The sequence below is a fragment of the Pan paniscus genome, chromosome 8 (assembly GCF_029289425.2).
Source record: "Pan paniscus chromosome 8, NHGRI_mPanPan1-v2.0_pri, whole genome shotgun sequence".
In the NCBI taxonomy this organism is placed as follows: Eukaryota; Metazoa; Chordata; class Mammalia; order Primates; family Hominidae; genus Pan; species Pan paniscus.
In genome coordinates, this window is record NC_073257.2 from 19,370,430 (window position 1) to 19,387,518 (window position 17,089).

At 37.2% G+C, this 17,089-nt stretch overlaps 1 protein-coding gene across 1 annotated transcript in view; it reads right to left on the reverse strand.

Annotated features, from left to right (window-relative positions):
- Positions 1-794: 794 nt before the first annotated feature.
- The window catches only part of LOC117974491 (endogenous retrovirus group K member 6 Env polyprotein-like), a 289,876-nt gene continuing 273,581 nt past the window's right edge, over positions 795-17,089 (reverse strand). The window contains exons 5-6 of the mRNA XM_063607248.1: positions 15,008-15,319; positions 795-11,597 (exon numbers count right to left, since the gene is read on the reverse strand). Of these exons, the coding sequence (XP_063463318.1) occupies positions 2,511-4,493 (1,983 nt within the window). The 5' untranslated portion in view covers positions 4,494-11,597; positions 15,008-15,319 and the 3' untranslated portion in view covers positions 795-2,510. The remainder of the gene's footprint in view (positions 11,598-15,007; positions 15,320-17,089) is intronic.

Genomic DNA, 17,089 nt, shown 5'->3' on the forward strand with positions numbered 1-17,089 from the left:
AATACAACGGTATTATAGGTGACCCGCGAGAACATTGTTAGGGTGAGAATGACAAGTTTAGGCATTAAAAATGCCAATGAGACTGGGTGCGGTGGCTCACTCCTGCAATCCCAGCACTTTGGGAGGCTAAGGTGGGCAGATCACGAGGTCAGGAGTTCAAGACCAGCCTGGCCAACATAGTGAAACCCCATCTCTACTAAAAATACAAATATTAGTTGGGGCGGGTGTCTGTAATCCCAGTTATTCAGGAGGCTGAGGCAGGAGAATCGCTTGAACCCAAGAGGTGGAGGTTGCAGTGAGCCAAGATTGCACCATTGCACTCCAGCCTGGGCAACAAGAGCAAAACTCTGTCTCAGGGGGAAAAAAAAAATTGCCATTGAGGCCTGGTGTGGTGGTTCACATCTGTAATCCCAACACTTTAGGAGGCTGAGGTGACAGGATGGCCAGGAGTTCAAGACCAGCCTTCATTTTTATTTAACGAGTGTATTCTCATTTTACTAGTATATTAATTGTTTTTCAGGACAGACTATGTTTCTTAATGTACCTGTTGTACTTTCTGTACAACTATGTTATTCTACTCAACGTCAGAAGATGTGAATTTTTTTCACAGGGAAAAATAGCCATGGGAAGTAATATCTTTATATCTTTAGAACTTGTCTCCTGCCTCTGCTATTAGCTTATTCTATTGTTTGTTCATGTGTCTCTCTATACCATTAGATAATGAACTCCTTGGAGACATCAAGAATGATATTTTATTCACCTCTGTGTTCTCGGAAGACTGCACAGTGCCTGCCCATAAGAGTGCTCAAATATTGTTGGAATAAATTAACAAAAGAATAAGCACTACCAAGAACTGTCTTTAAGAAAACACACACCATATTTGTGTGACTGCAAAAGCAATCAGTAAATTTTTAAATGCTTTATTTAAATTATGGAACCTTAGGAATTGGTAGGATAGTTTCAAATTCCCCTCTTGAAGCAAAGTCACACTTATAAGAAATGAAATCAATGTTTGGTTCACCTGTTTTAAACAATTAAGAGGTACCAAACACAAATATAAAATAAAAATTAAATTTGTAAAGCCAAAGTATGTGTGTAAAGATAAATATCCACGTGTACATGTCAACAATTTAAAATTTTTTATGTGTTTGGAAGGCTTTTTAAAAATCAGACCTAGAAAGAGGGCCAACATAAAGGTATTTTTGAGAGTTTATTTTGGTGTGACTCAGACAGTGTAGTATAGATGCAAGAGCTTGAGTTGGAGTGAGGAAATCAGTTCTTACTATTGTTGACTTGTTCTCTGACCTTATATATGTGCAGCATAATTCAATCATATTTTCAAATATTTATTCAAAACATTGCCCAAAGCATGTGGTCGATGATTCATTTAATCTTTTAGCATCTCAGTTTTCTAATCTGTGCAAAGGGAATAATAATACCTTTCTAACTCATCCCAAAAAACCATTTTGGAATGATGAAGGAGTGGGTTGCCCCTCCACACCCGTGGGTGTTTCTCGTTAGGTGGAACGAGAGACTTGGAAAAGAAAAAGACACAGAGACAAAGTATAGAGAAAGAAATAAGGGGGCCCAGGGTACCAACGTTCAGCATACAGAGGATCCCACCAGCCTCTGAGTTCCCCTAGTATTTATTGATCATTCTTGGGTGTTTCTCAGAGAGGGGGATGTGGCAGGGTCATAGGATAATAATGGAGAGAAGGTCAGCAGATAAACACGTGAACAAAGGTCTCTGCATCATAGACAAGGTAAAGGATTAAGTGCTGTGCTTTAGATATGCATACACATAAACATCTCAATGCCTTACAGAGCAGTATTGTTGCCCGCATGTCCCACCTCCAGCCCTAAGGCGGTTTTCCCCTATCTCAGTAGATGGAACATACAGTTGGGTTTTATACCAAGACATTCCATTGCCCAGGGACGGGCAGGAGACAGATGCCTTCCTCTTGTCTCAACTGCAAAGAGGCATGCCTTCCTCTTATACTAATCCTCCTCAGCACAGACCCTTTATGGGTGTCGGGCTGGGGGATGGTCAGGTCTTTCCCTTCCCACAAGGCCATATTTTAGACTATCACATGGGGAGAAACTTCGGACAATACCTGGCTTTCCTAGGCAGAGGTCCCTGTGGCCTTCCGCAGTGTTTGTGTCCCTGGGTACTTGAGATTAGGGAGTGGTGATGACTCTAAAGGAGCATGCTGCCTTCAAGTATCTGTTTAACAAAGCACATCCTGCACAGCCCTTAATCCATTTAACCCTGAGTTGACACATCATGTGTTTCAGAGAGCACGGGGTTGGGGTAAGGTTACAGATTAACAGCATCTCAAGGCAGAAGAATTTTTCTTAATACAGAACAAAATGGAGTCTCCTGTGTCTACTTCTTTCTATGCAGACACAGTAACAATCTGATCTCTCTTTCTTTTCCCCACATTTCCCCCTTTTCTTTTCGACAAAACAGCCGTCGTCATCATGGCCCGTTCTCAATGGTCGCTGTCTCTTCAGAGCTGTTGGGTACACCTGCAGACTAACAACAGACAAAACAGGCACACAAGGATTAATATGAGATTTATAATCGTAGTACTTCCAATGGTCTTAACCCAAGTGACAGGGTTAAGATTTGCGAGGCCATTAGCAACTCCTGCGATTGCCTCAGTTCCTGGCACCAAATTTAAATGGGCTTTTGATGTTTCAAAAATTTGTTCTTTTAATTTGGAAATGTCTAAAGTGAGATTATCTTCTCTTCCCTGTAGATGGCGTCTAACCATGTCCCAGTGATGCTCAGACTCATTATAAACTTGGGGTGTAATACAAAAATCTGACGTATTCCAGTCACACTGTAACTGGAAACGATGTTCTAAGCTCATGAGTCTGTCTCCCATCCAAATGACAGTTTGTCTAAGATCATTAATTTGATTTGCCATTTTTTGATCAATACCAGATTGCGAATTCCACAATCTCGTAGAATTCTTTTGCCAATCATTAACGAAGTTTACCGACTGAACAGAAGAGTGCAGCGCAACTCCTGCTATAGCAGCCATAGCTGTGACTGCAATTAATCCCATAATCACTGTAATTAAAGTAAAAATGAATCTTTTGGATCTATTTAAAATGCCTTTTAATACTTCAGTCAAAATATGGACGGATGGCGAGGCCTCCCACGGTCGGTCCATGGACACAGGGATCCACATGCCTTCTCTTGCTCTCACCAGCAGAATACAGTGCTGCCAAATAAAAGTTGAATCAATGCAAGTAAACAACCTGCAGTTTTCACAGGTTATAGTTTGGGAGTCTGGTTTAATAACTATATTTCCTACAACTAGCATATAAGGGGTCTTTACACAACTTTGTAAGGGAACCGTTAGACTGGAATTTAGGTCGATAGTATAAAATGGCTTACGATCCCTTGTTTCTAAAGTTTGATTTCCAGACCAAATTCTAATGTGGTATGAGGCTACAGTAAGCCTCCGTAATTCTTGATGTTCAGGACCAGAAACAGGACTTCTTAGTTTTGGTCTTGGGGTAGAGATTCCTTTTTCTCCCCATTCCCAAGGATAGAAAGACTGTAATTTTTTATGCTTCTGTTTGTCTAAACTTTCTCTTAAGTCGCTATCAACAACTGGACTCACTGCACTGGGACACAATTGAGTTTGCCCTGTGCAATCATGGTAGAATTGACCTCGAGGTGCCCAATCTATAACAGTTCCAAATTCATTGTTTTGTAATATCACCGCACTATTGGCCACACATTCTTCCCAAACTAAAACTTCTGTATTTTTTGATTCTTTGGGAATTTCCTTGGGGCAAGGTTTCCCTTTAGGTCTAAACTTTAATGATCTTTGATAAGAAAAGTCTTGTAAATAATTTACCCGTGGCCTGAGTGACATCCCGCTTACCATGTAAGAAGTGAATCTACTGATGGGACTGACAGTAGGTACTTCTACCAACCAATTTTGGACTGCAGGCATTAAGCATCCTGGTGCTCTCCCTAGGCAAATAGGAGGATAACAATACCCAATGGAAATATTTATCATCATCCCTTCTTCCTCAGGTTTGGCAGGGCAGCGATCATCTGTGGGGCCAGGTACCCATACACTATCATTAACATATACTTCTATAGGATTATCCATCCATGTGACTGCCTGAATTAAGGGCGGGAAAGACACATAGGCCCAGTAGGTATAATTAGCTGCAGCTGCTCCTGCAGGCATAGGGAGACTTACCACCGTTGATACAATCATCAATGCTGCAAGCAGCATACTCTCTGGAGTTTGTGTCATCTTTGTGTTCTCTAGGCATTTTGTAGCTAACTGCGTCAGCTTCTTTAGTTGTGCCCAAGTCAGCGGCTCTGCCTTCTTGGTGGATGGCAACTTCATCTGTTCTTCTGACATCATCATTTTGTTCATCTTGTGAGTCGACAGTGCTCGATTGCGGTGTCTCCGTCTCTGCGGAGGTGCTTTTCTTTGCATCTCCGATGGGTTCATTGTACAACTTCAAATGTCTAGTGGGTATCCAAACAGGAAGCTGATTTTCTCCTGGTGAAACACAAGCAAAACCTCTCCCCCACGTTATCACCTTCCCTATTTCCCATGTCTTATTTTTATTATCTTTCCACCAAATCAATTTTCCTTCATGTGGGCTGTTCTTTTTACCAGTAAGATGTTATTCTGCAGAAGTAGTAGTCTGATTTCTATAAATGTTTAAAAAATTTAAAGTATAGAGTGCTAGATTAAGTTGCATCTGAGGAGTGGTACACTCTTTACTGTCTCCCCCTTCTTTTTGTTTAACTAATTGAGTTTTGAGTGTTCTATTAGTTCTTTCAACTATGGCCTGTCCTTGGGAATTATAGGGAATTCCTGTTGTATGTGAAATTTTCCACCGATTTAAGAATCTTTGGAAAGCTTTACTACAATATCCTGGTCCATTGTCAGTTTTGATTTTTTTCTGGAACTCCTATTACAGCAAAACAAGATAATAAATGTTTTTTAACATGGGAAGTACTTTCTCCTGTTTGGCAAGTTGCCCATATGAAATGTGAATAAGTATCAACTGTTACGTGAACATATGATAATCTTCCAAATGAAGGTACATGCGTGACATCAATTTGCCATAATGCATTAGGACGCAGACCTCTGGGATTAACTCCTGCCTCTTGAGTGGGCAGGTGTAAGACTTGACACTGGGTGCAATGTTGTACAATATCTTTTGCATGTTTCCATGTGACATCAAATTTGTTTTTTAATCCTGCTGCATTTACATGAGTCAAAGCATGAAGTTCTCGTGCTTTTATGAATGCAGATGATACCAGTAAGTCAGCTTGTTCATTTGCTTTAGTCAAAGGCCCTGGTAAATTAGTGTGTGCTCGAATATGAGTAATATAAAATGGGAAATTTCTTTTTCTTACAGTTTGTTGTAATAAATTGAATAGCTGGTTTAACTGATCATCCATACTATATTTGATTAGAGCTGTCTCAACATCCCTTGTAGCCTGTACTACATATGCAGAATCTGATACAATATTGATAGGTTGATCAAAATCTTGTAACACTGTAATGACTGCAACCAGCTCTGCTCTTTGAGCCGATTGATATGGAGTTTTGATTACTCATTCTTTTGGCCCTGTGTAAGCCACTTTTCCATTGCTGGAACCATCAGTAAATACTGTTAGAGCATTTTCTAAAGTTTCCCATCTGGTAATTTTAGGTAGAATCCAAGTAGTCAGTTTTAAAAACTGGAAGATTTTTGTTTTCAGGTAATGATTATCAATAATTCCCACAAAATTGGCAAGACCAATCTGCCTTGCACCAGAATTGATAAAGGCTTGTCTAATTTGTTCCTTGGTTAAAGGGACAACTATTTTGTCTGCGTCATTTCCACATAATTTTATTATTCATAATCTTGTCTGACAAATTAATGTGGCTATTTGATCCAACTACAATGTAAAAGTCTTAACTGTACTGTGAGGAAGGAATGACCACTCCACAAGATCAGTATTTTGAATAATGATGCCTGTTGGAGAATGTGCAGTAGCAAAAATCAAAAGTTGGAGTGGGGCTAAGGGATCTGTTCTATTTATTTGTGCTGACTGAATTTTTTCTTCCACTAATTTAATTTCTTTTGTTGCCTCTGGGGTTAACATTCTCTTACTATTTAAGTCTGAGTCTCCTCTTAAGATAGAGAACAAATTTGACATGGCATAAGTAGGAATGCCTAGAGTTGGCTGAATCCAATTAATATCTCCCAGCAATTTTTGAAAATCATTTAGTGTTTTTAATGTGTCTTTTCTTATTTCTATTTTTTGTGGCTTAATTTTTCTATTCTCTATCTGCATCCCTAAATAATGAAAAGGAGTGGAGGTTTGGATCTTATCAGATGCTATTGCCAGTCCTGCGTTGGCAACCTCTGATTGCAGAAATGTATAAGTCAATTAATTTATCTCTTATTTCTGCAGCACACAAAATATCATCAATATAATGAATAGCAGTCTGAAAACTTGTCTCTAACTGGTTAAAGAGCACGACCTACAAAAGTCTGACAAATAGTTGGACTATTAAGCATTCCTTGAGGTAACACTTTCCACTGAAACCTGGTGGCTGGTTCTTTATTATTTATGGCTGGTATAGTAAAGGCAAATTTTTCGCAATCCTGCTCCGCCAGAGGGATGGTAAAAAAAGCAATCCTTTAGATCAATTATAATTAAAGGCCAGTCTTTGGGATCATGGCCAGAGAGGGCAACCCGGGTTGGAGAGGCCCCATGGGTTGATTTACGGTGTTTACGGCCCTTAAGTCAGTTAACATACACCATTTGCTGGATTTCTTCTGAATTACAAACACAGGAGAATTCCAAGGCGAGAATGAAGGCTCAATATGTCCCTTTTCGAACTGTTCATTTGCTAATGAATGTAAAGCCTCCAGTTTTTGTTTTGGTAGCGGCCACTGATTTACCCATACCGGTTTTTCTGTTTTCCAAGTTAATGGTATGGGTTTAGGAGGCTCTACAGTGGCCGCCCCTAAAAAGGATACCCTATTCCTTCTCTTTCTTGATTTATTTTAGTCTTAACTGGAACTTTAATGCCATCTGCATTTTTTCCTAGTCCCTTTCCTGGTATATATCCCATCTTGGTCATGATTTTTTGACTTGTGGGGCTATATAATGGAGCGGGCATAGTGATTTCCACACCCCATTGTTGTAATAAATCTTGACCCCACAGATTAAGAGGAGTTGAAGTAATCATTGGCTGAACAGTACTTTCTTGATTATCTGGCCCTAAACAATGTAAAATCTCAGTACTTTGATACACTTTTGAGGCTGTGCCTATGCCAACAAGTCCCGTAACAGCCTTTTGTTTAGGCCAATTTTTTGGCCATTGATTTAAAGCAATGATAGAGACATCTGCCCCAGTGTCTACTAACCCTTCAAACTGTTTTCCTTGAATAATGGCCTTACACACAGGTCTGTTCTCTGAGATCTGACTTGCCCAGTATGCAGCCTTTCCTGTCGGATCAGTGCTTCCAAACCCTCCCGTTCTTTTTATCTCACTATTTCCAACCTTAATATAAGGCAGGAGTAATAATTGAAAAATCCTGTCTCCTGGACTGGCACTCCAAGGAATTGAAGAGCTAATAACCAATTGAATTTTGCCTTTATAGTCTGAATCAACCACACCAGTATGAATTTGAACTCCCTTTAGATTTATACTTGATCTTCCCAAGATTAGTCCTACAGTACCCTCAGGCAGCAGGCCATATACCCCTGTGGGGATTTTTTGTGGGGGCTCCCCTGGAAGCAGAGAGACTGCTTGTATAGTACATAAATCTACTGCTGCACTGCCACTTGTGGCGGGGGACAATTGTTGTATTGTGGTAACTGGCTTATTCCCTGAGGTACTTGGGACAGTGGGGGTTGTTGTCCCTGAAAACCCTGAGGAACAAAGGGCTGAATTGGGAATGCCCCAGTTTGTTGTGGGGCCTGAGGCTGGCCCCTTTGCTCATTTCCTGACAATGGTTGCCCATTTCTATCAAATTTAGAATGACATTAACTAGCCCAATGTTTTCCTTTTTTACATCTTGGACATAAGTCTGGTGGCTCTCTACCTGTTGTTGTAGTCGCTTGAATAGTTATATTCTGTTTATTTGAGACTGGGCAATTCTTTTTTAAATGACCAATTTGACCACAATTATAACATTTCCCTCCAAATGTTCTAACTTGTCCTCCTAAAACAACTCCCACTATTGCTTGAGCCGTAAGCTTAGCTTTATGCATAGCTCCTCCAATTCCATCACAGGCTTTTACATACTCTGAGATTACATCTGATCCTGTGGAAACCTTTCCTTTTAATGGCTTAATGGCTGATTGACACTCAGGATTGGCGTTTTCGTATGCCATCAACTCCACTATGACCTTACGGGCTTTTTCATCGGCAATTGACTTTTGAGCGACATCTTGGAACCTTGCCACAAAATCAGGGTAGGGCTCTTTCGAACCTTGTCTTACTGTATGAAATGAGGGGCAGGCGGTTCCTGGGTCTTGGATTTTTTCCCAGGCTCTAAGGCAGATAGCTCTAACTTGCTCAATGGCCTCATTTTGCATTAATGCTTGTTGACTAATAGTGCTCCAGTTTTGACCTGTTCCTAATAGTTGATCTGCATCTATGTTAACTGGAGGATTGGCAGCCCTATTTCTTCAGACCTGTTCTTGTGCCCCATCAATCCACCAAGTCTTAAATTGTAAAAATTGAGAGGGTGAGAGAGACGATTTTGCCAGAATCTCCCAATCATAAGGAATGAGTCTATGATGTCCATGAGCAATGGAATCTAATAATGTCCTCATATAAGGGGAGTTGGGTCCATAGTGTTTTACTCCCTCTTTCATATCTTTTAGCATTTTTATCGAAAAAGACTTGTATCTGGCCTCAACTGTGAGAGGCTCTCCCTCTTGGGCTCCTTCTCCAGGTGGTATCGGTTCTAACATTACTGGGAATTGCCACGCCTCAGTATCTCCTTCCTTTCTTGACTTATCAATAATTTCATGTAACTCACTACCCTGTCTACTAGGTGGTGCCATAGGATTAAGTCTGCTAGTGGGTGGCTGAGGGTATGGCGCCCTGCCCTGTGGTGCTGGGAGCGTTCCTGGCTATCCATACTGACTTTCTGGGGGTGGCCGATACTGAAGTTTGGCTGGTGGCCAGTATTGATAAGCTACTGGTAGTTGGGTCTTATTTTCTCTAACCTGCGTTTGAGGTTGTAATGTTACGGGCATCTGACCTACTGGAAGAGGACTTGGTCCTCGTGGTTTAGACTCTGATGGCCCCACTAATTCTGGACCTTTTCCTTCTAATTTTAATGTTTCAGGATATATCACCTCCTGTAATTGATTATAGTCAACATTTTGCGTTGACTGAGCCATTACTGGCTCTGCTACATATTCGCAATGTAAACTTTCCATTTCTTTCTGGGATTTTTTCCCTGTCTTTTCTTTACAATCTATTACACAGCTTCCAGGGGCATCAGAAACTGAAACACTATCTTCTTCTCTTTGAAATGGTTCTAAAGCTGCTTTAATAATGGCCCAATCATTCCATACTGTAAGTGGAATGATATTACCCTTCCTACCTGCTTTAGTTCCTTGCCAATTCTTTTCCAGTCTTCTTTTAGATCTAAAGTTCCTTGTTCTGGAAACCATGGGCAAAATTGTTCTATTGTTTGAAATAGCTTGATTAGATTTTTTGTAGATACTCTAACTCCCACTCTTTTTAAAAGAATTTTAATAAAGCTGAGATAAAAGGCGTATTTATTTTTAGTTTTCCTTTAATTTGCCCCATTGTCACCCTAGCTTTGTCCGAGCGCACTGTAAGGCTGACTGTAGACGTACTCGGGATCTCTCGTCAACTTGTCCTCAATGACCACGCTCGAGCGTACCTTCACCCTAGAGAAAAACCCCCACGTTGGGCACCAGATGAAGGGGTGGGTTGCCCCTCCACACCTGTGGGTGTTTCTTGTTAGGTAGAATGAGAGACTTGGAAAAGAAAAAGACACAGAGACAAAGTATAGAGAAAGAAATAAGGGGGCCCAGAGGACCAGCATTCAGCATACGGAGGATCCCGCCAGCCTCTGAGTTCCCTTAGTATTTATTGATCATTTTTGGGTGTTTCTCAGAGAGGGGGATGTGGCAGGGTCATAGGATAATAGTGGAGAGAAGGTCAGCAGATAAACGCGTGAACAAAGGTCTCTGCATCATAGACAAGGTAAAGAATTAAGTGCTGTGCTTTAGTTATGCATACACGTAAACATCTCAATGCCTTACAGAGCAGTATTGTTGCCCGTATGTCTCACCTCCAGCCCTAAGGCGGGTTTCCCCTATCTCAGTAGATGGAACATACAATTGGGTTTTATACCGAGACATTCCATTGCCCAGGAGACAGATGCCTTCCTCTTGTCTCAACTGCAAAGAGGCATGCCTTCCTCTTATACTAATCCTCCTCAGCACAGACCCTTTACGGGTGTCGGGCTGGGGTACGGTCAGGTCTTTCCCTTCCCACAAGGCCAGACTATCACATGGGGAGAAAGCTTGGACAATACCTGGCTTTCCTAGGCAGAGGTCCCTGTGGCCTTCCGCAGTGTTTGTGTCCCTGAGTACTTGAGATTAGGGAGTGGTGATGACTCTTAAGGAGCATGCTGCCTTCAAGCATCTGTTTAACAAAGCACATCCTGCACAGCCCTTAATCCATTTAACCCTGAGTTGACACAGCATGTGTTTCAGAGAGCCTGGGGTTGGGGGTAAGGTTATAGATTAACAGCATCTCAAGGCAGAAGAATTTTTCTTAGTACAGAACAAAATGGAGTCTCCTATGTCTGCTTCTTTCTATACAGACACAGTAACAATCTGATCTCTCTTTCTTTTCCCCAAAGAATGATACTGAAAGCATCTCAAAAATAAAATCAGGAGTATCTGCAGGTAATGCATCAGCATTTTTATTAAGCCCTCTTATTTGAAAGTCACTGCTTTGAACTGGATTGGATGACCCAGTGGCTTGTGTGGGAGTTGGGCTGGAGAAGGTTGATAGTAGGCAAGCTGGTTTTCTCCTGTTGTGATTTTGTTACCTCTGTGGAGTGCTTTTGATTTTTCTTATCAACTGCAGTGACTCAGATGGGTTGACAATCTCTCCAAACAAAATGTGTACTTTTTCTACCCGTGAGTTTGGCCTGGTCCCAGAAATTCACTCTAGACATGTAGAACTATATGATAAGAGAGTTGGAAAAGAGCTCATCTATCTAGTACAAAACTGTAATGAATTCGTGGGTCATGAAATCTATTTAATGGGTCGTGGCCAACATTTAGAAAATATAGATTAGACCAGAAAAATATCACAGTTTTGCAATCTTTCATTTCAGCTACATGTGTGTATCACAGTGTGAAATGTTTCTTGCTACCAAACATTTTTGCAAAATACTAATAGTTCTATTCCCATATCTGAAAAATGAAAGTAAGGAGCCCAGAAAAGTAGTGTTAAATATTCTATTGAGAGACACCCAGGACATAAATTCAAATGTCCAGACTTCTGGTTTAGTTCTTTTTCCATTTTGGAGACCTGGAATGATACAATAGAAGGAATAGTGAAGGACATAAGTTCAAGTCTGGTGCTTAAAAACTGTATAAAGTGCAAGTTGCTTACTCCATACCCTTCATTATTCTCATTTCTAAAATAAGGTAAATGAAACTGTCCATTTCCTTACTAGATTATTGGAAGAACTACCAAATACAGATAAAGCAAAAAAATGTCCAATGAAAAAATCTGCAAACCTGCTGTGTGTGTGGTCTTAATATTACTCTTCTATATTCTTTCCCGTAGACAAAATTTTTTATTTTTTTCATTCTTAATTTCTCCTTTTCTTCTACGCTTTAATATGTTTCTTTATCTTTGAGCATCATCTGGCAATAAATATTTTTTGGTATTTGCCAGAATGCCATAATTTCCAAAGCATTTTCTCACTTGAAAATATGTAAAAATACAGAACAGGTTGAGGAAAATGCAATATACCATAAATATATGTGTATTTGGGATACTGGATACATACCACATATATTTATATTTGATATACTGGATTTTAAATATAGTAAATATATGTTATATAAATATACCTATAGGTATATTTACCTAACAGATATGTTATATCGGTATATGTTATATTTATATAATATATGTTATATACGTATATTTACATATACATATGTGTTATATAGGTACATGTTATATACGTATATTTACATACACATATGTTATATGTATATTTACATACAAATATATGTAATATAGGTATATTTACATATACATATATGTTATACAGGTGTATTTAACATTTAATATATAAATATACATATATGTTATGTAAATCTACCTACATAACATGTTATATAGGTAGATTTATATAACATATATGTATATTTATATATACATAATGTTATTTAGTTATATATACATATATGTATATATAACAGGTTATATGGTATATGTAAATATATGGGTATATTTACATGTACATATATGTACATATGTTATATATACATATGTATTGTATAATACACATATGTTATATAACATGTTATATATAACATATGTATACATCTCTGTATAATGTACACGTATACATGTATACATATATATGTGTATATGTGTATATGTATACGTATAGATGTATACATATATGTATACATTATCTGGGTAGATTTACATAACACATATGCTATATAGGTTTATTTACACATATGTATACGTAAATACCCATAACATAATGTTATATATACCCATATGTCTGTAAAAATGCCCATGTGTTATACATATATGTATATATGCTGTACATATATAATGTACATGTATACACATGTATATATGCATACATATATGTATATGTAAACATACATATATTTACATGTATATATGCATACATATAGGCATGTATACATATATGCACACATGCATATATGTATATAGATGTATGTATATACATGTATGCATATATATGCATGTATATATGTCTACATATATGTATACATATTTATAAATATATGTGCATTTACATATCTAAATATACCTATATGTTATATAGGTATATTTACATATACCTATATAACATTTAATATACACATATTTATATATTTATATAAATATACATATATGTTATATGGGCATATTAACATATATGTTATCTGGGTAACTTACATATGTGTATTTACATATGCATATATGTAAATATACATATACATATATGTATATTATATACATGTGTATATATGCATACATATATGTATGTATGCATAAATATATGTATATGTATACATATACATATATTTACATGTATATACATATATACATGTATGCATATATATACATGTATGTATATGTTCATATAATATAGGTATATACATGAATATGTCTACATATGTGTATGTGCATACACATATGTAGACATATATGTACATGTATATATGTATATGTGTGTGTACATATACATATACACATGTATACATATGCGTATACATACATGCGTATGTATACCTGTGTATACACACGTACGTGTATATACACATGTGTCTGTACATATGCCTACATATGTGTATACATATGTATGTACGTATGTGTATGTACATATATACATGTATGCATATACATATGCATACATGTATATATATACATATACACATATGCGTATGTATATATACATATATGCATATGTATATATACACATATCTGTACATATGTAGGCATGTACATACGCATATGTATACATATGCGTATATGCATATGTACGCATGTTATGTATACATGTGTATATGTATATATGTACATACATATATACATATATACGTACATACATGTATGTACACGCATGTACATACATATATGCATGCATATACCTATATTATATATGTACATACATGTATATATGCATATACATACATTTATTTGTATATATACATATATACATTTGTATATGTATACATATATGCATGTATATGTATACATATGTCTACACATGTAAATGTATGTATATTTACATATACATGTATTTATATGCATATATGTATATATGTATGCATATATACACATGTATATATACATGTATCTAATATACATATATGTGTAACATGTTATGGGCATATTTACAGACATATGGGTATATATATTACAGACATGGGTATATATAACACATATATGTTATGGGTATTATTTACATATAAATATATGTAAATGTAAATATACATATATGCATATTTAACATATATGTAGATGTAAGTATACCTATATAGCATGTTATGTAAATCTACCCAGATAACATGTTAATATACCCATATAACATGTGTTATGTAAATATACCCATATAACATATATGTATATTTATATATAAATATGTGTATATATATTTAATGTTATATTAAATATGTTATATAAATATACCTATATAACGTATACATATATGTAAATATACCTATATAACATATAGGCATATTTATGTAGATATATAAATATACATATATTGGTATAAATATATAAATATACGTACATTGATATAAATGTGTAAATGCATAAATATACGTACATTGATATAAACATATAAATGTAGAAATATATAAATGTATATGTACGTACATTTATATAAATATAAATTATATTTATTTTTATATTATATATATTTTATATTTGTATTTATGTTTATGTTATATTATTTTATATATATAATTTTATATATAAAATATATAAATATATAAATATACGTATATTTATATAAATATATAAATATAGAGATGGAATATTTTTTATCTAGTTCAACAATTTCTTATTCAGTTTGTTTTCTAAGTAATTAATATTGATCAAATTGCTTTTGGCAAGATTATCTCTAATCAAATACATCATTATAGTCAACTTGTCATATAGCCATGTCATGTACTCTAAAATCAGTGATTTTCAAAGTCTACACCTGCTCATTTGGTAAATCACCTCACCTCCTGATTCCAGTTATCTTCTTCTTCAGATCATTATGAGACTGGACTGGAACATTACCTTCAGGTGTGTTGCTTCGCCTTTGGAGAATGCCATCTGCCAGATATGGGATCAACCTCTTAAGTCTAACATAGCAAAGAAGATCCCCCATACCATTTTACTGAAGAAAAACAACAAACATCAGTTCCTTCCGCCACACTGGGTCTTAGCACGTGCAGAGCTGTGGAGTCCTGTCTGTGCACAGAGACAGGCATTGACAGGCGGAGTCAGCTTCTCCACCACTGACATCTTTCCAAGTCAGTGCTGTGCTATGCCTGCAAATGAGAAAGGGACAGCCTGGATGATGCTATAACTGGCAGTACCAACTCCATGGAAATATTCAGAGGCTTCAGCTGTCATTTTAAAACTGTCCTTCAGGTGGTGCCATGTCAAAGGGAAGGGACCTGCATGACTGCCCAAGGTTCCAGATACCTTAAGAGGTAAGCAGGGATTGGATGCTGGGGTTCCCGTGTTCATTTTCCCCTTTATTCAACTAGTGCTTACTAAGTGCTTAATGCATCCCAAATTATGGAAGGACCTGGGAACATATGTAAGACACTATTCATGCTTTCAAGTCGCTTGTAGTTTAGTCAAGGAGCCAGCTTAGCATCTAAAACCATGCAACCCCAATTTCTAACCACCAGTCAACTCTCCAGTAAGCCTTCTTCATGGTAATGGCCTTTGGGATGGTGGGGCCATAACGTAGGGTTACTTGGGGAAAGCCAGCACCTTGCACACGTCTATCCTGCCCTGTCCCTGAAAGCCCCCAGATCCATCCACACATCACAAACCTGCTGCTCCATAAAGAAGAGCCTGACATGGGCTTGTGGAGGAAGCAATTGATCAGAACTTCTCCCAGATGCTCTTGATCTAATTTTATCTGTTTTTCTGCCATTGCCTCTTTCCAAATTCTTGCCCATGTGGTTTTCTCTTGGTAATCCATGTGGCCCTGGTCCGGGGCCTCCATATCTCTTGTGACTTAAGTTTAGCTCACTCTCCCAATTTTCAGAGTTTCCTGTCTTTTTCAGCTTTTGTTGAGATAACAGCAACTTGAGTATCTCCAGACGTTAATACTTCCCAGTGGGTACCTGTCTTTGGGCTTTATCTCTACTGTCTCTACTCTACATAATTTTAATTGGGTCTAATTTAGAAATATTTTCCTCTATATTTTTACTTTTTATTTTTTATGGCCTCTTGCTTTTTAAAATTTATGGTTATGGCCTGTTTAAGAACTTCTCTACTTTTTACATATTTTCTCACATTTTCACCTCTTTTACAATTTTGCCTCTATTCCAACTGGAATTTATTTTGGCGAATGATAGGAATCAGGGTGGTAGAGTGCCTATAACTTTTTTTCTTCTTCACAGATTGGCAATTAACTCAGGATCATTTCTGGAATGAGCTATCCTTTCTTCAATGATCTAAAATGCCGCCTTTTTCATTTTCTTATTTCTTTTATACATACGGGTCTTCCAGTTCCGTTTCATAGATTACAGCCCTGTGGCTACAGCAAAGCATAGTAACTTTATCATACATTTTCACATCTGTTAGGGCTATTTTCCCCTCTTTGTGTTTTAGTTAGCACATTTATTTTAGTTAGTCAAGTTTTCCCCCAGAAATATGTTGGGATTTTGAATAGGATTGCACTGAATTTATAGATTGGTTGTAGGCAGGGTTAATACCTTTGTAATATTGGGTTTTTCTTTTTTGTAAATGATTCAGATATTTTAATATGACTACATCACCCCCAGCCATATTAATTCCTTTTATGGCCTTATGTCCTTCCTAGCTCTAGTCAGTCCTTTACATTGTGTTATGAATTTGTTCACTTGTTTATTGTCTGTGTCTCCACCTAGAGTGAACACAAAATTTCCAGATTCTAGATCAATGTGTAGAACATAGTAGGTGCTCGGGAATTAATTATCGTTTTATTGATTGAATGAAATAACCTTGACTTCCTAAGGCCTATAGCCCTCAGTTTGAGAAATTCCTTTTTTTTTTTTTTTTTAACTTTCTTATTTGCTGTTTGGTTCTTATTCCATTGA